Source organism: Urocitellus parryii, chromosome 8 (genome assembly GCF_045843805.1).
Source record: "Urocitellus parryii isolate mUroPar1 chromosome 8, mUroPar1.hap1, whole genome shotgun sequence".
Taxonomy (NCBI): Eukaryota; Metazoa; Chordata; class Mammalia; order Rodentia; family Sciuridae; genus Urocitellus; species Urocitellus parryii.
In genome coordinates, this window is record NC_135538.1 from 108,488,731 (window position 1) to 108,512,667 (window position 23,937).

General features: G+C 35.1%; 1 protein-coding gene across 2 annotated transcripts in view; it reads right to left on the reverse strand.

The window, feature by feature from the left end:
* Ubr2 (ubiquitin protein ligase E3 component n-recognin 2) overlaps positions 1-23,937 on the reverse strand; it is a 125,723-nt gene that overhangs the window by 99,791 nt on the left and 1,995 nt on the right. For both annotated transcript variants that reach the window (XM_077802195.1, XM_077802194.1), the window contains exon 2: positions 16,140-16,399. In XM_077802195.1, the coding sequence (XP_077658321.1) occupies positions 16,140-16,399 (260 nt within the window). The remainder of the gene's footprint in view (positions 1-16,139; positions 16,400-23,937) is intronic.

Sequence of the window (23,937 nt, forward strand, 5' to 3'; positions counted from 1 at the left end):
GTAGTTTATTTAGAGACAGGGTTTCACTTGAATTGCTTAGCACCTCGCTTTTGCTGAGGCTGGCTTTGAACTTGCGATCCTCTTGTCTCAGCCTCCCAAGCCACTGGGATTACAGGCATGCTTCTATATCCTTTATAAACTGGTAAACATATTTCTTTTAGTATTGTAAACTATTCTTGCAAATTAATTGAACCCAAGGAGAGATTTGTGGGAACCCCAAAAGCACAGGTGACTTTATTACTTTTGATTTGATATATGCAGCAGAGGGTAGTCTTGTAGGGCTGAGCTCTTAGGTGGAATCTGACAATAACTCCAGGTACATAGAGTCAGAACTCAATTAAATTGTAGAATATGAAGCCACTGTTTGAGGAATTGGAGAATTAATTCCATACATCTAGTGACAGAAGCATTGTGTGAGAATGTATTATTCCCAGAAAATAGTTAAAAAAGAGAAAACAAAGTGTTAAATTTTTTTTTCAGATAAATACAAATGGAGATAATTCATAACCAGATTGGAAGGAATTAGAACCAGATGGTCACTGGTATCTACAAAAGGATCTAGCCAACTCTGACCCACAGACTATCTTTCTACAACCTGCAAATTAAGAATAGTTTTTACATTTTTTAAAAGTGGTGGTGGGGGGAGAAGACATAAAGAAGGCACAACAAAGACTGTTTGGGGCCTGCACAGCCTAATATATTCAATTTCTTAGATCTTTACAGAAAAAAAATGTGCTAACCTTGGTCTACCAAAAGTAATGAAGATCATCAGGAGGGAGATATATGTGGTTTAATATCAAGGCAATATGGATTTTTTCTTCAATTTCTTTAAAAAACTCAACTGTTAAAGCAAAAATTATAATAGTGTTTTGTAAAGTTTATTATGTTTTTTGATGCAGTACATATGACAAGAAAATACAAAGTTCTATTTTTTTTGATGACATAATAAAAAAAAATGGACCTTGGGGAGATAAAGATGCATATTGTAATTTCTAGAGTAAACACTAAAAGAAAAAAGAAAAAGCAAAGTGGAATCCAGTAACAAAAACATTTGAAATATCAATCAATGCAATAACTATACTAATGGACATAAAAAAGAAAAACTATAATCATCTGAATAGATGCAATAAAAGCACTTGACCACATTTAATAATTATTTATATTTAAAAAGAAAACCTAGCAATCTAAGAATAGAAGGGAACTTCCTCACAGTGACATAAAGGGTATTTAAAAGAAAAGTACACCTAACATCATACTTAACGGTGAGAGACTACATGCTTTCCCACTAAGATTGAGAATAAGCTGAGGACATCCACTTTCACCAGAACAATAATGCACAAAACACTGTCTCCACTCAAGGAGGACATGATTGGCTATGAGAAAAATCTCATGGAACAAACAAACAAGCAAAAAAAAAAAAAAAAAAAACTAAACTGACAGTTTTGTAATGCTGGTAGAAAATAAATGTAAAGTAAAATTTTAAGAAATCTCAATTTATAATAGTATCATAAAACAGGCATAAATAACAAAAGATATGTACAATTTCTACACTACACAGTCCTGCAATCCTATGAGACATTACTATAAGATGACATTAATAAATGGAGACAGAAGATATTCAAGGACCAGAAAACTCAATTTGTTAAAATGTCAATTGTCTCCAAAATGACGTTCATATTAAATGCAATCCTAATCTTTTTTTTTAATATTTATTTTTTAGTTGTAGTTGTCAACACCTTTTATTTATTTATTTATTTATTTTATGTGTTGCTGAGGGTCGAATTGAGGGCCTCGCATGCACTGGGTGAGCACTCTACCGCTGTCCTGCAGTTTACAACCCCAGTCCTGCAATCCTAATCTTAGCAGTCTTTCTTAAAAATAAAACTTGAGAGCTGGGGTTGTAGTTTGGTAGAGCATTTGCCTAGATTGTGTGAGGCACTGGGTTTGAGTCTCAGCACTGCATATAAATAAATAAAATAAAGGTCCATTTACAACTAAAAACTATTTTTATTAAAAAAATTGACAAATTGTCCGGGTGCAGTGGCGCACATCTGTAATCCCCGCAGCTTGGGAGGCTGAGGCAGGAGGATATTGAGTTCAAAGCCAGTCTCAGCAAATGGGAGGCATTAAGCAACTCCGTGAGACCTTGTCTGTAAATAAAATACAAAATAGGGCTGGGGATGTGACTCAGTGGTCAGGTGCCCCTGAGTTCAATCCTCAGTACAAAAAAAAAAAAAAAGAAAAAGAAAAAAGATATCTTGGGATTTTCTGCTGCCTTTTATTAAGTATTAATTTCTAACAAAAACTAAAGTCTTTAAAAAATTAAGGTTTACAGGGGGCTGGGGTTGTGGCTCAGTGGTAGAGCGCTTGCCTCACATGTATGAAACACTGGGTTCAATCCTCAGCACCACATAAAAATAAAACAAAGTCAAAAAATTTTAAAAAAAATTAGTTTTACAAAGGCCAAATGTTCTCTCTGATATATGGATGCTAACACACAATAAGAGGAGGAACAGAGAGAATACAGTCGAATGGGGAATGAAGGGGGTGGGAGGGTGGGGGCGTGGGGGGGAGGAGTAGGAATAGGAAAGACAATAGAATGAATCGGACAGAACTTTCCTATGTTCATATGTGAATACACAACCAGTGTAACTCCACATCATGTACAACCACAAGAATGGGAAGTTATACTTCACATATGTATAAATTTCAAAATACATTCTACTGTCATGTATAACTAAAAAGAATTTTAAAATTCAAAAAAATTTAAGTTTTTTAAAGTATCTGTTTTGAAATCCTTTAAATTATAACTTTATAATTCTGATAAAATCTGGTTTACAACTCTACTTACATGACTGCTATTTACAATAATAAATGTTATGTTACTGACATAAATATTCTAGACTTTGTAAAATGATGGTTCTGGCACAATAACTGTCAGGTTTTCAGTTATGATTATTACCGATTGGGTTCACTGCATGGCTTTTGGCACTTTATAAAACTCAAAAAAGTCTGACAGTACTGGCATAATGATTGTCAGTTACGATTATTATCTTAAAATGCTGTATACAATAAAACTAAATTGTCTTATCAATTGCTAAACTCTCATCAAAATTCTAACCATACAATGCACACCTGTAATCCAAGCAGCCTGGGAGGCTAAGGCAGGAGGATCAAAGCTAGCCTCAGCAAAAGTGAGGAACTAATAAGCAACTCAGTGAGACCCTGTCTCTAAATAAAATATAAAACAGGGGGCTGGGGATGTGGCTCAAGTGGTAGCACGCTCATCTGGCATGTGTGAGGTACTGGGTTCGATCCTCAGCACCACATAAAAATAAAGATATCGTGTCCACCTAAAGCTAAAAAATAAAATATTAAAAAAAAGAGGGGCTGGGGATTACAGTTGTACATAATGGTGAGATTTGTTTACATATTTGTACATACACAAAATAAAAAATATAATTTGGCCAGTATCATTTCCCAGCATTTCCTCTTTCCCTCCCCTCCCCATCCCTGATACCTTTCTGCCACTGATTTTCCTTTGATTTTCATGAGATTCCTGGTCCCGCCTTTTCTTTTCCTTTTGCCTCTCTAGCTTGCATATACGAGATATACTAATCCTGTCAAAAAAGTAGCTTGCAAAGATTTTTTCCCCAAATTCTGTAAATCTCTCTTCACATTCCTAATTGTTTCCTTTGCTGTGCAAAAGCTTCTTAAGTTGATGTTATCCCATTTATTACCTCTTGGTATTGTTTCCTGAGCTTCAGGGGTCCCACTGAAAAAGTTGTCACCTCTGACTATATGCTAAGTATTGACCCTGCATTTTCTTCTAGGAGCTGGACAGTATTTGGTCTAATTCCTGGGTCTTTGATCCATTTTACGTTGATTTTGTGCAGGGGTGAGAGATAAGGGTCTAGTTTCATTCTTCTACATATAAATAATCAGTTTTCCCAGCACTATTCGTTAAAAAGGGTGTCTTTTCTTCAATGTATGTTTTTGGCTTCTTTGTCAAGGATAATATGACTGTAGATGTGTGGGTTTGTCTCTATGTCTTCTATTCTGTACCACTTGTAGAGGTATGTGCCACTACCAAGTTCTCTTTAAATACAGCTGCCTGATAAGGTCCAAGCTGTCAAGACTCAATTATCACTCAGAGATCAACCATTTGTCTTTAGTGTATAAAACACATAAAGAGTGTAATTAAGCACATGATAAAAATGCCCATAATTTAATGTGTTATATATTTTAAGAAGAAAGTCACAGAAGTTTTATTCAAGATAGCCCAAATAAGTATTCAAAAGGTCAGAGTAATGTAGGCAATTGTAGCACATTTATTCAATGAAATACTATTCAGCAATAAAAATGGAGCCAACATCTAATAATTGCAACACATGGATAAATATGACAGACATTATGCTGAGTAAAAGATGCCAAATACAATGATATATAATCTCATTCTTACAAAGTTCCAGGATCAGCCAAAGTAACTGAAGGTTAAAATATCAAAAAAAGTGGTTTCCTAGAGGGCTAGAACTGATAAAAGGAAAATTTCTAGTCAAAAGAAAATGTTCTCTATTTTGACACTGTATGTTACATAAATAGCTATTATCAAAAATGTACAATTAAGATATTTTGACATACGTAAATTTTCTCTTAATAACAAAAATATGGGCATGGTAGTACATACCCATAATTCCAAATACTCAGGAGACTGAGGTAGGAGAATCTCAAGTATGAGAACAGCTTGGGCAACTTAGGAAGACTTAGCTCAAAAAAAAAAAAAAAAAACTAGTAAAATAAAAGGCCAGGCATGGTGGCACATGCCTATAACCCAGGCACTCAGGAGACTAAGACAGGAGGATTGCAAGTTTGAGGCCAGCCTGAGCAATTTAGCAAGATCCTGTCTCAAAAAGGGGAATGGGAACAGTACTGGTGGTAGCTCAGTGGCAGAGTGCCCCTCGGTTCAATCTCCAGTACTACAGAAAAATAAATTAATACATAAATTAATTTTTAAAACGGGTTACCAAAAGTTTGGGTAATAAAAGTCTGAGTTTCCTTTCCTGAACTGATTACTCCAAAGCCTTTATGATTCTACTATTTTTAAAAAATTTTTTGTAGTTGCAGATGGTCAGAAGATCTTTTTTTTTTTTTAACACAATGCCTTTATTTTTTTATGTGGTGCTGAGGATCGAACCCGGGTCCCACTCACGCTAAGCGAGCACTCTACCGCTGAGCCACAATCCCAGGTCTTTATTTTATTTGTTAATTTTTATGTGGTGCTAAGGATTAAATCCAGTGCCTCACACATGCTAGGCAAGTACTTTGCCACTGAGCCACAGCCCTAGTTCTCTACTATTTAACATCTAGAAAAAGGCAGCTACATATAAAGTTGACATATTCGATGTACTTCTATGTTTAATATTTCACCACAGTGGTACAGAATAAAAATGACCACAAATCTCTAAATCGAGAACATTTTTCTTGATTTAGAGATTTGTGGTCATTTTAGAAATTACAGGAATTTAAACTCTCTAGGGTATCAACTCCCTACTCACTATCATTTTCCTAGATCAGAAAAAATACTGTAAATGAGGGAAATGTCAGTCTATTAAAGGCCACAGTGATAATATACAGGACTGAATTCTATTTCTAAGTATTTACCTTGAAAAATAATGAAACATGTAAAGAAAGATGTATACAAATGTGCAAAGTGTTGTTTGTGGCATTATTTGCTATAGGAAAAAAAAAACTAGAAATTCCCTCTAATTTCATTAATATGTCCATGGAAAAATTATGGCTTGTTCTTACAACAACAGTTGGGGCTGGGGATGTGGCTCAAGTGGTAGCGTGCTTGCCTAGCATGTGTGAGGCACTGGGTTCGATTCTCAGCACCACATAAAATAAAATAATCCACCTAAAACTAAAAAAATAAATATAAAAAAAAATAAAAGAAAAAACAACAGTTATAAAGAATGAGGCAGGAGGATCAAGTTCAAAGCCAGCCTCAGCAACAGCAAGATGCTAAACAATCAGGTGAGACTGTCTCTAAAATAATACAAAATACGGCCAGGGATGTGGCTCAGTGTTTGAACGCACAAGTTCAATCCCTGGTATCAAAAAAAAAAAAGAATGAGGCAGATTTATGTATACTTACAAGCAAAGATCTACAAGATAAACTGTAAAAAGTAAGCAACAATTATAATATATGAAGATAATTTCATTCATGTACCATGTTCATAATTATAAATAACTGTAAAAATAATACAACTTTAAAAAAATCCAAAATCTTACTTGTTATACTTTATAGTTGCTTTGTTTGTGTGTGTGTGTGTGTGTGTGTGTGTGTGTATATACATTTTTTTTCTGGTGAGTACTTTTGTTAATTTTATTTTTGTACATAAATGGAGCACAACTTTTCATATCTCTGGTTGTACATGATATAGCCACACCATTCATGCAGTCATACCCATGCACAGGGGTAATAATGTCCATCTCATTCTATTGTCCATCTCATTCTATTATCTTCCCCCCGACTCCCTCTCCCATCCCCTCTCCTCCTCCTCCTTCCCTTCTGCTCCATCCAAAGTTCCTCCATTCCACGAACCCCCCCCCCCCATTAAGGGTCAGCATCCACTTACAGAGAAAAAAATCTGACCTTTGGTTTTTTGGGATTGGCTTACATCGCTTTGCATGATATTATCCAATTCAGTGCATTTACCTGTAAATGCCATAATTTCATTCCACTTCAATGCTGAGTAGTATTCCATTAAGTATACATACAGAATTTCTTTATCCATTTGTCTACTGAAGGGCATCTAGGCTGTTTCCACAGTTTAGCTATTGTGAACTGAGCTGCTATAAACACTAAAGTGGCTGCATGGCTGTAGTGTGCTGCTTTTAAGTCCTTTGGGTATAGACCTAGGAGTGGGATGGCTAGGTCAAATGGTGGTTCCATTCCAAGTTTTCTAAGAAATCTCCATACTGCTTTCTAAAGTGGTTGCACCATTTGCAATTCCACCAGCAATATATGAGTGTATCTTTTCCCCCACACACTTGCCAGCACTTACTTGTTGTTGCTTGAATTCTTAACAATTGCCATTCTGACTGGAGTGAGATGAAATCTTAGAGTAGTTCTGATCTGCATTTCTCTAATTGCTAGAAATGTTGAACATTTTTTCATGTATTTGTTGACCGATTATATCTTCTTCTGTGAAGTGTCTGTTCATTTCCTTAGCCCATTTATTGATTTCATTATTTATTTTTTTGTTGTTGTATTTATTTTTTGTTCTTTAATATCCTGAAGATTAGTGCTCTATTTGATGTGTGTGTGGTAAAAATTTTCTCCCATTCTGTAGGCTCTCTTCACTTCATTAATTGTTTCTTTCGCTGAGAAGCTTTTTTGTTTGAATCTATCCCATTTATTGATTCTTGATTTTACTTCTGGTGCTTTATGAGTCTTGTTAAGGAAGTCAGGTCCTAAGCTGACATGATGAAGATTTGGGCCTGCTTTTTTTTCTATGAGGTGCAGAGTCTCTGACCTAATTCCTATGTCCTTGATCCACTTTGAGTTTTGTGCAGGTGAGAGATAAAGGTTTAATTTCATTTTGGTGCAAATGGGTTTCCAGTTTTCCCATTTGTTGAAAAAGCTATCTTTTCTCCAATGAATGTTTTTAGCACCTTTGTCTAGTATAAGATAACTGTATTTATGTGGGATTGTCTCTGTGTTCTCTATTCTGTACCACTGGTCTACCTGTCTATTTTGGTGCCAATATCATGATGTTTTTGATACTACAGCTCTGTAGTATAGTTTAAGGTCTGGTATTGTGATACCTCCTGCTTCACTTACTTTTGTAATATTTTAAAATATTTTTGTATTACCTCATCTTACTGACTCAGAGGGAAAATAACACTAAAAAATACAAAAAATCATTGCTAAAGACACTTCTAATGCTTATCCACATTCAGGTTTCTCTCTTTCAGACACATAAGAGAATTATACTTTCCCATCCTGTTTTAAAGCTGGACAGAGGCCTTATGACTAGTTTTGTCTAACAGGACGTGGGCAATTCATGATTTCTGACCCAAAGTATTTATAAACAGGGTAAGATCATCTGGTTTTTTTCTACCCTTGCTGTGGTGAGTCCTAAAAGTGTTGAAAAGCATTATGGGTTCATCTTGTAGAGCTAAAATTTTAAGTAACTATCTAGAGCAGAACACTTCCTCCATTCATCATCCCACTGATCTGAAATGGTCACATACTATGAGTAATAAATATATTTTGGGTATTAATAGTCTCTAATATTATAGGGTTTTAGTATAACCTCATCTATAAAAACTAACAAAATTAGAATTAAAATTTTAAAAATTAAACCTAAGCAAAACTGTTTACTATTGATAAAGTATCATAAAGTATTATCTGAAATCAAAGGATAAAAATATTTCTAGCTAATAGTAGCATAAGTCTTCTCAGCCCTAATTCTGGTTATTTACAACATTCATGTAATAAGTTTTCAAGTGTTAAAAAAGAATATTCTCAAGTTTACTATACAAGGCAAATATTGGAACTAAACTTCACTTGTCTGTATCTAACAGAAGTGTTAACATTCAAAATTTAAGACACACTCTAATTTCATATTCTGTTTTATTTTTCTTAATGATTACAAAATGCCAAAATACATAGTTGTGATCAAAATCAATTTTTGCACTGTAAAATCATCTCTACTTAGTAATGAAGAACCATAGCTAAGTTTGAAGTACTCTTTCCCTAAAGGAAAATGAAGTATGAACAAATACCACACAAAGTAGCTAATTGCCAGCAAAAACACAAATAGCTTTTTCTGACATCAGAGTCTTCAGTAAAATTATTTGTTATCTACACAATATTAGGAGCTATGAACAAATAATTCTCTGCAGAAAAACTAACAATCTCTTCACAAATGCTTTTTATACATACTATATAAAAAAAGGTTTGTATCTTTTTTTTTTTCTGAAGAAAATATCCATATTATGGATACTGGTTATCCTTCAGGGTCTAGTTTAGAAACTTCCCCACAATTTCAGATACCTTATTTCATCTTTCTGAATGAAAGAGTCTATGTTCTTTTATCAGGGCACTATGTTTCATGGGAATACCTACTTTTAATATATTAATTCCCAGCACCCAGCATGACCATCTGCTCTGAGTTTACTATATACCAAGGATTGTGTAGAGCCCTGCCAAAGGATCTCATTTACTTCTTAATAACTGTATAATAAAGAATTTGGCTACTCTTTGTATTTGGCTCCTGGAGGTAATCTCTATGTCCTTGGAAATTCCATGTAATAGGTCTGTGTTATTCATGGCAGGCTCCCCATCCATACCCCCCAGACCTGACAGTTTATGTTAACCAGAGGACAGAGTAAAGTTGGACCAGCCATGTGATGAGAATCTCTGGGTTCAGGAAAGGGGAACAAGACAGAATCATTATGAGTAATAATTTCATCAATCATACCTAGGTAATTAAAATAGTAATAAAAATTCTGGACACCAAAGCTTAGGTGTGCTTCCCTGGTTGACAATATTTTGTGTACGCTGTCACACATCAGTGTGCCAGAATAAAGTGTCCCTGAGGGTAATGGAAACTTTCCATTTGGAACTCCTATCTTACATGTCTTTCCCTTTGGTTGGTTCTGCTTGGTGTTCTTTTATAATAAAACTTTAATCATAAACAAAGCACTTTCCTGAGTTCAGTGAGTAGTTCTAGTGATTACCCAAACTAATGTAGTCTGTAGAGACACCTGAATTTGTAGCCAGGGGATCAGAAATAAGGGTGGCCCTGGAGATTACCAAACATGAAGCTGTATCTAAAGAGAGGACTATCTTGTGTATGACTGTGCCTTTAAGCTCAAAATTGGTCAACTTTAAGTAACATTGACATTATCTCCAATTTATTGTTGAAGAAATAAAAGTTAAGAAATATCTTTTTTAAAAAGCATCTGATTCAAATCTAGGCCCTATGGGCACTATGGGCACCTTATATATGAAATGTCTTCCCTCACCACTGCTTGTCTGTTCAAGTCCACATCATCAGATACTACTTCCTTCATAGTTCGGCAAGTTGTCTGATTGCCACAGCCTACCCTCTTCTTGGTTTCTTCTCCCCTATGAGATTAGTAAAACAACAGGTTTTCCAATTTTTCCCCTCAAACCCATAGAATTTTCCATTTTCCCACAACCATCACCACCCCTTCCTCAACTCGTACATGTCTTTTCCATTTTAAAAGAGTTTGGGATTTTAAAAAATTTTTCTTTCTTCTTCTTTTTTTTTTCTTTTGACTAAAAGGAAATAAATGCATGCATCCTTAAGCAAATAAATTACATTTCTAGGAACTTATTTGACAGATATACTTCTGTTTGTGTTTAAAAAAAAAAAAAAAATATATATATATATATATATATATATGAATGAGATTTTTCTAGCCAGGTATGGGTGCACACACCTGTAACCCTAGCTGCTACTGAGACCAGAGCAGGAGGATCACAAGTTCAAGGCTGATCTGGAAAATTTAGCAAAACCCTCTCTTCAAGATAAGGGAACAGGGGCCAGGGTTGTGGCTCAGTGGTAAAGCAATTGCCTAGCAAGCACAAGGCACTGGGTTCAATCCCCAGCACCAATAAAAATAAAGGTATTGTGTCCATCTACAACTAAAAAATAAAAATAAAAACAAAGATAAGGGAACAGGGAAATTAAGAAATGAGGAAGAGGACAATACTTCTCATGTTAAATACTTTTGTACCTTTTGACTTATAAACAATGCATTTTTGCCTAGTGGCTAAGGTTATTCTTTGCTTTCTCTATCCTTAGTAAAGTCTTGAATGTGAAAATTTTTTCTTCACTTCATGAGGCATTTCCCTGCCCTTAGTGCCTTCCTTTTCATTGATTTTTATATATCATATGTAAATATAAATATACATACACACACACACACACACACACACACACACACACACACACACACATTATATGCTTCCTCTAAATAGTCTAGCCAGGCAAGATGGCACATGCCTATAATCCCAGCAGCTCGTGAGGCTAAGGCAGGAGGATTCAGAGTTCAAAGCCAGCCTGACCAACTTAGTGAGGCCCTAAGCAACTCAGTGAAATCCTGTCTCAAAATAAAATACAAAAAAGGGCTGGGACTTTGGCTCAGTGGATAAGCACCCCTGGCTTCAATTCCAGTACAAAAAAAAAAAAAAAAAGACCTAGAATGGTATAGATTACCCAATTTCCAGATTCCAGTGAAATTAGTTTGTATCTCAGAAAAACCCCAGAATGACATATCTAGGTTCAAATCCCCAAACATCTAATACAAGAATAATCTATTGAGACCATCTCTGACTCAGTTTCACCCACCAATTCTTGAGGCATAGTTAAGCTTTAATCATAAGCAAAAAGTTCACTGTGATATATCCTTTTCACTGAGGGAATAAACATATTCCTCTTTCTGCCATTCACTCCCCTTCTCCAAACTCCCAAAAACCTATTTTACTACTGCTGTTGAAAATGAGTTTCTTCTTACTTCTGGAAGATCCCAAGACTCGGCTAATTTAATCAAGATTACTCTGTAAAGCAATCAAATAGTAAATTCTCCCTGCACCCAATCTCTTCTCTAGGATGAACCCACAGAAACATATGGGACTAGCAAAATTCCTGAATACTGAACCTAAGGTTAAGAAAGTCCCCCTCAAAAAAATGAAGTGACAATATGTTCCTAAGAGAGATTAATATTCTGCTCACTATAGCAATAGCTGTCTTATTAACTGGCTGGGATCAAGAGCTAAAGTATTAAGTTGTAAAAGCCACAATAGTGAAGATTTCCCTGTATGTAATCACAAATAACAACCTAAAAAATAGCTGGTTTACATGTAAATATAACATTGCCACTGGACAAGCATGGAAATGTACAACTAACAGAAATACTAAATCAATTTAAACTAGGAACTGCAAAATAACATCTTTTAAAACTGTGCCCTGTAGTTCTAATAACAAAACAGACATTGGTCAACAAATACTTGCTGAGTACCTAACATGTTTGAAGCACTTTACATGTACTACACTTCTGCAACTGGGAAATAGCAGATTATAGACTAGTCTAATTGGGGATAATTTAAGAGAAGGATTCAGGCCAAGTCCATGACTATGAGTCACCAACATCTCTTTCTACAGCCCAAATATGATTTTTATTTAATATTCTTTGCATATACTTTTGGTACAGAAGTCAGTATTGCAATACAACTTGATTTTAAGAATCAGAATGGTACTATACAGCAGTGCCCAACCAATAGAAAAGTCAAAGAAAAGGCTAATTTTTTTTTTCTGGTTGTCATCACATTTTTAACAGAGGACATTTCTAAAAATTAAGTTTAGTTGCAAGAAAAATTCAGTCCATTCTTCTCATCTTACTGTGTATGAGTAAAAAATTCACAATGACCAATATCTGAGAATAAAAGAGGTAAAGTGAAAAGAACATGGATTTTAGAGTCAGAGAAGCCTGTTGTGATATTATGACATACAAGTTTTGGTTTTTATCCATGGTTCATCACTACCACAGATCTTGTCATTTCCTGAGTGACTTAAATAATGTTAGGGTACTTAAGGTCTCCTGCCCTCCTTTCATCTGCTCTTTTTTTCTTCCCCAAACTGGGTCACAGAAACTAAAAATACACTCTAATCTTCTCTTTCTGTCTTGGAGCTGGCTATAAAGAAATTCTCTGATAATAGATCCTAAGTCCCCCATTCCAGAGGTGTCCTGCCTTATATCTGGGAGGAAGGAATGCTACACAGGGGCCAAGAAGAATCTGAAGAGACAAGCTTTGCTGGTGCCCCCCGCCCTCAGTCTATTATTAGCATTAAATAAAACCCCTTTTTGTCCAATCACATTTCTGCAAGGTTGTCCATGCTTTAATCATGCTTATTCAATGAAATTTCTAAAAAACCCAAAAGGACAGTGTAGAGGCTTTCCAGCTGAACAATTGGAAGTACATATCCACAGAGGACAGCTTCTGCACATCTTGCCCTAAACACCTCTTCATTTGTAACCTTTGTAATATCTTTTATAATAAATTAGTAAATGTGTTGGAGTTCTGTGAGATACTCTAGAAAATTTATTGAACTCAAGCAAAGAGTCATGTGAACACCCACTGGTAGCCAGTTGGTCAGAAGTTTTGGAGGATCAAAAATCATGCCTGGCATCTGAAGTAGGGAGCAGTCTGGTAGGTCTCTCCTCAAGGACAGACTCACCAATAGACATATATGGGATTCTTTTAACCTTATGCTCAATATTCAGAATGAATATTGAGCATAAGGTTAAAAGAATCCCAAGGAAAAACATGAAGTGGCAAGAGGTTCGTAAGAGAGGATCTGATTTTATTTCTGGGAAGTGTCAGAAGTGAATTACATTAGAGGATGCATAGCTGGTGTTCACTGCTGCAGAAATTATAGCATGCCTGCTTGCTTGTGGGGAGAAATCTCCATATTTTGAGAGTATATACCAGCAGAAATAACAACTGAGTTTGAGTTCGCAATTTCCTTCATATCAAGAGACCTCGTTTCAGGTTTTATGACTGCAGGTAAGTCACTTAACCACTCTGAGCCTCAGTTTCCTCAAAAACATTAATTATTTTGGAGGCTATGGAAAGATTAAGCATGACTGCATACCAAATTATTAGTGTTAAATCTGATGTTTAGAAGATGCTCAGGAAGCATAATCAATTTCCATTTGTTGAAATGAAGTCAGAACTTCCTCTTCTGGATATGACAGAACAATTGGTAATAAACTACTCCCCACGCCATCACCCACTACAAACAACCATAACACAAGACAAAATACATGAGGCAGCACAAGACTATAATAACTAAGAAGAGGGAAATTCATAAAGTGATACCCAGGATGGCCCTGACTTTTACTGAGAAGGTAATTTTCCACCTGTGCCTATGATATAGAGAGCTAATTAATGTCTGCACACAGCAAGAAGACCTCACGGGCTGAGACTAAATCAGACTTTGACACAGATAAAATAGCTCAACTCTGAGTCAGGGGACCAGAGAGGTAGAATGGGATCAGCATGGGGAAAGGTAGGTAAGGACAGAAGTCTATGTGAAATCAATGGTAAGTAAGTATTTGGTTGAGGGTTGGGCTAAATGATTCAGGTTTCCCAGAGAATGGCTATTGTGGAAGTGATAGTACCAAAAAGATACCTGAAGTCTAACAAGCAGGACTGGAGGGCTTTGGAGTTCTAGTCAAGATACATATCTAGCTAAGACAACAGAAAGGTCATGTCTTGGAGTAAGAACTATGCATACTGGAGCAAAGTCTTATTATGGATCTACCCTAATAGGAGGTAGGAGAAGTTACAAATATACAAGGGGAGAAAACATAGTATGAAGAACCTGCAATGTTGGATTAGAACTAGAGAGATCACTATAAATACATGGTTTTAAATATCTATTTTAATATGTATATATAGATACATAAAAAATAAATGTAGGTCCATTGAGAGGGCCTATGAGTAGTGACATCCCCATAGCAACAAGCACAACTATCATCTTACTTCTAAAAATCACTGTCCACTAAAAGGAACCAGGCTTTTTGCAAAATGGTTGATTTGAGGACTTGGATAGCAAAAAAATCCAAGATGTGTCTAGGCTGCGATATTGTGCCAGAAAGGAAGAAAAGCTCAAAGCATAATGGGGTTATGAAAAACAACAAAGACAGCATAAAAGGGCTCCTACTGGCCAAATCAAGGACAATTTAAGCTTAAGAATAATGGGACTGCATGAATAGATACTGATATAAATAAGTAAACTGCAGATTTGATCCCAAGCATTGCCAAAACAAACAAACAAAAAAAAAAAAAACCCTGAAAGTTTGGAATGGAAGAAGGTATTTACTAGTCACAAAGTACATTCCTGGGGCTGGGAGTCGGCAGTGGAGCGCTTGTCTGGCACATGTGAGGCACTGGTTTCGATCCTCAGTGCCACATAAAAATAAATAAATAAAATAAAGGTGTCGTGTCCAACTACAATAAAAAGAAATATTTTAAAAAGTCCATTTCCACAAAATACTTATTGATTACATAGGGGAAAATTAAATTTATAGTGAAGTCTTGTAGACATCTCCTTAACCCAAGAATCAGCATCAGCTGTCAAAGAACAAAATCACAGGCCACATGATAGGGTTGAAACACATAATTTCTGTGGTCAATCATCCACATAATGGGATATTATCTAGCTAAATATTATAAGCCAAATGGAAAGATGTCAGGCTTTTGTCAAACAGAGAAAGAAAAATTTAGCCTAACACATGTATCACTCTCTTTTGTGTGTATGTGTTAAGACAGCCACGTACATGGGTTGATATGTACACAGAAAATTTCTAGGATACATAAGACAGTTAACAATGATTAGTTCTACCAAAAAAAAAAAAAAAACAACAATGATTAGTTCTGGAAAACAGGAATAGATACTTTAAAAGGGGTCACGGCATTTTGTTTTTTTCCTACCCTTGTATATTCAATTTTTAGCATTTTTTTTTTAAGTGAAGTCTTCTTTGTAGCAGTACGTACATATAACACCAAAGTCTTAGTTTATTCCTAACCAAAAGGAAATTCCTTGGAGAGATGACTGACATTACATATGGGTCAGAATTAAGTACAAAGTGAGCTATGGACATATTATTGTGCCAGAAAGGAAAAAAGCACACAAAAAATGAATGGAGACATGAAAAGGACAAAGAAGTGAGTACGGTGGGGCTCCCACTAGCCAAATTTAGAACAATTTGAACATAAAAAAGAAACCATTGTAACTAAAAATATTAAGAAAATTAAGGAAGTAATTACTGCAAGAGTGAAGATAGCAGTTAATTCTGGAGGAGGAAGAAAGCACACAGTGGACTTTTGGAATGCTGGTTAACAATCTGGTTCTTGATCTGAAAAATAATTATGTGAATATTTTATAATTATTTATTAAACAATAGGTACCTGGTATGGACTTGTAAATGTACATATTATATTTTAAATTTTAAAATACAAATTTTAAGGTTTCAGGAAAAAAGAAGTAGCAAAGTAAAAACAAATCTTCTGGAAGAAAATTATCATATTTTACCTGCAAGAGTACGTAGGCTCTCCTACTTTAAAAACTCGACCACAAAGATGAGAAGGTTTGTTTGCTTGTTCAAGTTTTGGAAATCCAAATGCAGGATCTTCACCACAGAGATACCATTCCATTGGTCCCAACAAAACATGCTGTGCCAGCATGTCTTCTTTCTGTGGAAAAGGGTTGGGTCCCCTGCAGTATATTTTGGGTACATAGTGGGCTAAATGCTGGTATACTTCACTAGTGAGGTCAGTTGCTTGAAGCCATTTCTTTAAAAAAAGAGAACAAAATAAACAATGTCAATAAACTGCTAATTCGAACAATTACACCCAACCCTCTTTTGGGTACAAAAATAATACATCTTATTTATAACACTCATCAATGTATATTAGAAACAATCTATTAAAATGCCAAGTATTTTCGAATTCTACTTCAAAGTCTAAGTAAAATTAAAATAAAGCAAACCCTTTGTTTAAAAATGACTTTTTAAATTCAATACCTTTTTTTTTTTTTTTTAGAGAGAGAGAATTTCAATATTTATTTTTCAGTTTTTGGCGGACACAACATCTTTATTTGTATGTGGTGCTGAGGATGGAACTCAGGCCGCACGTATGCCAGGAGAGCGCGCTACCGCTGAGCCACATCCCCAGCCCCTTTAAATTCAATACCTTTATTTATTTATACGTGGTGCTGAGAATCAAACCTAGTGCCTCACATGTGCAAGGAAAGCACTCCACCACTGAGATGCAACCCCTGCCCTTAAAATGACTCTTGAAACAAAATTCTATAGGGAGAATACAAAAATAAACACAAGAAATTCTTACATGACACTAGTCATAAAGTACATCTGACTTCTTTTCTTCTCTAATACTTTGCTCAAATGTTATTCTGTGGTGTGGATTCTCATGTCAATTTGCTTACAGGAAGAGCATGTAGTGAACATGAATAGCCAATACACAAGTTATATTTCTCACTGATTAATAAACAAGTTTATAAGCTGGGTGTGGCAGCGCATGCCTGTAATTCCAATGACTCAGGAGGCTGAGGCAGGAGGATCTTACATTTGAGGCCAGCTCCAGCAACTTAGCAAGAACCTGTCTCAAATTTTTTTTAAAAAAGGGGGTGGGAGCTGAGGACATGGCTCAGTGGTTAAGGGCCCCTGGGTTCAATCCCCAGTACCAAAAAATACAAAAAAAAAAAAAAGTACATATAAAAATCTCTTATGAATGTCAGTCCACAAACGTCTTTGTTCTATCAATTATGCCTTCTTTTCCTTATCAACCTCTCTCTATAAAAACATGATCAACCTGCTCTCACTTCTAAAACCAAAAAAACAAACAAACCCCCCCCACACACACACACACAAACCACCCTATTACAATTAAACTTAGATATTATACAGGCACCAACTCAATATATCCAAAATTATACTCATAATACCCCCTCCCTCTCCAAAATCTGTTATTCTTCCCCATTTGCCTAATTTAGCATCTACCAAGATATCCAAACCAGAAAAACCTGAAAATCTTCCTAAGTTCTCACCTCTATATCCAAACAATCATCCTGTCTTGTTAACTACTAGGCTTCCTAAATATTTCTTGATTCTGTTTCTTCACAGCTCCCACCTCTAGTCCAAACCCCTTGTCCTCATCAACAGGAATAGTACAACAATATCCCACTAGCCTTGTCCTCCCTGCAGTTAATTTTCTAACCTTACTACCACCGAAATTTTTCCAAAATACCAATTTGATTCTGTCATTCAGCTTCCCAGTTTCATTTAAGATTGAGTCAAAAATCCCAACATGCCTAACAAAGTCCTTTGTTTTCGCTCTATCTCAGTCTTCTCCTGCCCTGTCTTACTCCTCTCCCTCTCTGCTTTACAATGCTATTTTCTACTCATTCTTCAGATCTCAATTTATTTCACCTCCTGTAACTCATCTTCTCAGCCCATTTCCCATGCCTACCTCCTTTCCCATGACCCCAGGTCTAAAATAGAGCCTGGCCTCCATGAGCATTTAGCAAAACTATTAAGTGAATGACTGTAAATATGTTTATACAATTTATTGTCACATAACACTAACATTCCAGAAAGATGCTCCATGTGGCTTTAATATAAACAGAGAAAGTAAAAATCCATGCCTGGAGTATTGATCAGATGTCTCTAAAAACTAAACCAAATAAGCCCTAGATAAGGCATCCTTCAAACCACTCCCTTTCCTTTCCCTTTATTCTGTCATTTATCCCCATCTCCTCTGCCAACTGTGTTGATAACTTATTTGCTCTCCATTCTGCTTTGTGTAATTTATAAGTCATTTTGGCTCTAAGCCAAGTAAAAATTTTAAATCAGAAAACATGAAATAAAATTACTCACTTCTACTAAAATGTAGTTACCTGAACTGCTAACACAATTCATAGATCCAATGTTTGCCTATGGATTACCTAAATTTCAATTACATTTGGTTAAAAAAATTATGTACAAGTGATAACTAACACCAGATGAAATCAACATGACATTTTTGCTTTAACTATTATTTGCATTATCTTCAGCCTCCTTCCTTCTAAAAACATACAAAGAAAGATTCAAAATATTCATGAGGACTGGGATCTTATTAAAATAAGATATATTCCATGCTTGTATTAATATATCAAAATAGATTCTACTGTCATAAATAACTAAAAAGAACAATTTTTTTTAAAAAAAGAAGTGATTCGGTGATGAGGACTCTGCACTCATAGATGGATTAATTTTGTCATTATCACAGTACGGGTTAGTTATCTTGAGTGGATTCCTGAAAAAAGAATTGAGTCTGGCCATGCACTAAGGCCTTGCCAGATATGGGCCTCTCTATCTTAACACTTCCCAGTCTCCAGAAATGAAAGAAACACATCTCTGTTCTTTATAAATGATCCAGTTTCAGGTATTCTGTAGGCAGCACAAAAGGTCTAAGACAAAGTCCTATAGGACTAAGACAAGAACCTAGAAGTGGTGGCACTGTCATTTCAACTGCTAAATAATTTGCTAAGAAACATTTGTGTACTTGGAAGAGTGTGTGTGTTTTCACTATATTAAACTCATGTAGTTTGATGCTACATAAATAAAAAAACAAATAAAATAATAAATAAAATATTCATGAGGTGATATATATTAATTTTCTAATCAGTTTCATGTTTTCAGAGAACTTTTACTAAAAATTTTGTTCAATAAGGGACTGTATGGAAGCATTCATCTGAAAATAATTTTCACCCCTAAAGTGAAATTGTACTTTCCAAACACTGTCCCAAACTCTACTAGCTTTTGTGTTTACGCAAGTAGGAAAAGAAATTAAATCACTTTTAAAACAACAGCATTTCTTGGGAGATAGAATCCCAAAATTCTAAGGATCTGCTGCCTTTATAAAGTGGCTCCAAATCCATATTTCTCACTCTCTCTCCCACACGCAATCACATACATTTAAAACCCAAGAATTATTTTTAAAAAACAAGTTTTTTCTAAAAAAAGTATAAGGCAAAGAGTTATCAACAAGCAAACTTAGAATCTTACTGAGCTAAGAGATACTTCTGTTGGTCACATCCAAGAATAAACCCAATTTTTTACCCATTGTCACCAAACCAAAATATGAATAAAAGTGATCAAATTATCCTACACAATTTATTCTTTATGAATGAAATATTAAGCAATGTCTGAAAGAATTCAATTTTTTTTTTTTACTTTTATTTCACTTATTTATTTTTAGGTGCTGGGTCTCCCACGTGCAAGGCGAGTGCTCTACCGCGGAGCCACAACCCCAGCCCTGAAAGAATTCAATTTTGATTTACAATACAATGACAGGTTTTATTAAAAATACAATTTTTATTTTCCTTATAATTTTATGTATCTATTTCCCCTAAAACTTCATAGAATTTTAATCCAAGGAGACTAAAATGTTCCCAAAAGTAAATTATGGTATCTTATGGCTATAAGAGCAGTCAAATTTGTTCAAAGATTTCTTCAATAAAAAATTTAGAAGCAAATATTAGCTCCTGGTTTAAAAAAAAAAAGAATAGCTACCTTAAAAATTTACTTTAAATATCATATTATATTATTTTTAATACCTTTATTTTATTTATTTTTTTATGTGGTTCTGAGGATTGAATCCAGAGCCTCGAATGTGCTAGGCAAGCACTCTACCGCTGAGCCACAGTTCTATCCCTTATTATTAGAAATTATTAAAAACCTGGCTCAAGAAACAAAGGCATATGCTCCCTGTCTTAGAAAGTTTACTACTATTATGTGAAAAATTAAAAAACATATAACAGATCTGAGCCATATTACAAGCACCCTCACCTGATTAAACTTACATATTTCATATATAAGGAATAATTTACAACTGACTTTCAGAATAATAGCTCACACATTGCTCCAAAAAATAAAATCTATAGCTTTTCATATTAGTTCTCACTAACATAGGCTAACTGTTTCTTTGGCAGGAAAAATTAAGATTTCTAATTTGGCTACATTTTAATTTGTCTTTCAGATAACCCGCAGCTGTTACATCCAAGGGCACAAGACTAATAAACATTTGCTTTCTTCTAAGTCCCCTATAGGGAAGTAAAGAAACTGTCAACTCATTCCATTAAAGTAAACATGTTATGACTGTTTCCAGAAGCCTTCCTTTTACTGAACGCTAAAGTTAAGCCTTAGAGAGAGCAAGTACAACAGACACAAAAATGAAAGAATCCCTAGGGGTTAGCCTTTTTATTATGGTATCTAATTATTATTCTATCACCTATTAAAATTATATCCTCTAACTGTATTTGATTTTGTTTTCTTTTTTTTTTTTTAAAGAGAGAGTGAGAGAGGAGAGAGAGAGATAGAGAGAGAGAATTTTTAATATTTTTTTTATTTTTTAGTTCTCGGCGGACACAACATCTTTGTTGGTATGTGGTGCTGAGGATCGAACCCGGGCCGCATGCATGCCAGGCGAGCGCGCTACCGCTTGAGCCACATCCCCAGCCCCTTGATTTTGTTTTCAAACAAGGATAAGCAACATGGAAGTTAATGACAACAATCATAGTGCTCCTATGAAATTTGGAGAACAATATTAAGAAAAAATTTGAGGGTTGGGATTGTGGCTCAGCGGTACAGTGCTCGCCTAGCACAGGTGGGACTCAGCAGTACTCGGGTTCGATCCTCAGCACCACATAAAAATAAAGGCATTGTGTTGTGTCCATTTACACCTAAAAAATAAATATCAAAAAAAGGAAAAATTGGGCTGGGGATGTGGCTCAAGAGGTAGTGCGCTCGCCTGGCATGTGTGTGGCCCGGGTTCGATCCTCAGCACCACATACCAACAAAGATGTTGTGTCCACCAAAACAAACAAAATAAATAAATAAATAAATATTTTTTAAAAAGGAAAAATTTTTAATGTTATATTAAGAGATCTAAAAATGAAGAAGAGTATTTACAGCTAAAAATCACTAATACAGAAACTCAATAATGAAAGACAAAAAGCCTAACTTAAAAATGAGTAAAGAAAATCAGGAAAATGGCTAATAACCTCACAAAAATATGCTCAACATCATGAGTTTTGAGGAAAATGCACAACAAGAAAGCACTTCACATTCAATAGAATGGTTATAATAAAAAACAGACAAATGTTGGCAAGGATGTGGAGAAATTGGAACCTGCACACATTGCTGGTAGGAATGTAAATTGATGCAGCCACTTTGGAAAATAGTGGCAGTTCCTCAAAAGAGTAATTATCATATGACCCAGCAATTCCATTGGTAGGTATACAGCCAAAAGAAACTAAAATAATTACACAAAAAAAATTTTAAAATTTTAACATAAATTTTCATAACATCATGTTTCAAATATCACCAATGGAAATAACCCAAATATCTATAATTTAATGAATGGATAAATTTGGTACATTTCAAAAAAGAGAATATTATTTAGCAATATAAAGGAATGAAATATTAACACATGCTACAACATGGACAGATTTAAAAACATTTTGCTAAAAGAAAAGTCAGCCACATAAAAATAAATAAAGGTATTGTGTCCAACTACAACTAAAAAATAAATATTAAAGAGTGGTGGGGCCCTGGGGTTGTGGCTCAGCAATAGAGCACTCGCCTACCATGTCCAAGGCCCTGGGTTCGATTCTCGACACCATATAAAAATAAATAAAGTAAAGGTCCAACTACAACTAAAAAATAAATATTTGAAAAAAAAAAGAAAATCCACTCTCATGCTCTCACACCCACACTATACACACACACACACACACACACACACACACACTGCATTATTTCATTATTATGAAATGTCAAGAATAGACAAATCTACTATAAATCTATTAGTAGTTGCTTAGAATTTGGGAATGTAGAGTACATGATTTTTTTTGGGGGGGGGGGATGATAAAAATATTCTAAAGTTGATTGTGGTGATGGTTATACTACTCTATGAATACACTAAAAACCCCTGTATAGATTTGAACAGTATGTGAATTATACCATAAAACTGTTTGTAAATTTTTAAAGCCAAAAATAACTGATAGTTTTTTATGGTACAGGAGATTAAATGCAGGGGGTACTCTACCAGTACTTTTTATTTTGAGACAGTCTCATTAAGTTGCCCAGGCTGGCCTCAAACTTGTGATCTTCCTGCCTCAATTTCCCAAGACACAGGATTAGTAGCATTTGCCACGCTGCCTGGCATAAAACTTCTAAAATGAATTTGTATTTCTTTTTTTTTTAATATTTTTTCCTTAGTTGTAGATGGACACAATAGTTTTGTTTTGGGGCTGGGGATGTGGCTCAAGTGGTAGCGCGCTCGCCTGGCATGCGTGCGACCCGGGTTCGATCCTCAGCACCACATCCCAATAAAGATGTTGTGTCCGCCGAGAACTAAAAAATAAATATTAAAAAATTCTCTCTCTCTCTCTCTCTCTTAAAAAAAAAAAAATAGTTTTGTTTTACTTATTTATTTTTATGTTGTGCTGAGTATTGAACCCAGTGCCTCACATTTGCTAGGCAAGCGCTCTACCACTGAACTACAACCCCAGCCTCTGTATTTCTTTTATACTTGGGGAGAAATAAAATATGTGTACTTCTTAAATCATAATCATTCAATGAAATACACTATAATCAATATGTGGCATGAAATGTAGACAGAGTCAAGAAGTGCTGGGAAAGTCAGACTGGAATAGAATTCACCAAGAAAAAGAAACTAGGTCTCTTCTGAGGGCCACTGTAATTTTAGGATATTATTATTGTCCATCTGCACTTTGGTGTCCTCACTAATTCACTCAAAATAACAAGAGTAAATGCTTTTGTGACGCACAATAGGTGGAATAGATGGGATCACAAAGTCTTTTTTCCTCTTAAGAGAAGAAAACAGTGATTAAAAAACTGTAGTAAAGATCAACAAGCACTAGGTAATTTTAAATGGAAGCGATCCTAATAAATTATCAATAATAGAGGTCGAAAGCCTATAGGAAGCACTTTCACTATTTTTTTTATATTCTCTAAAATTTACTTTCAATAACAAAGAATGTTATCAGTATATTTCCACTTGTGACACAGGGCTGTGCTAGAACCTAAGCTAAAGAATGGCTTTAAATATTGGGTGTTTTAACTAAATACAGACAGTAAATCCTCACAAAATAATGCCAGGCTAAGGTTATATAGCTGGAGGAATATTATATCTTTAATATTTGTTTCCATCTTCTTTATTTAAAGGAATTTTGTTGGCCCTCAGACTACACTTTTTAAATAGGTAAAACCATTTTGAAAGTCACATGAGAGTAAAGACAGCAAAAA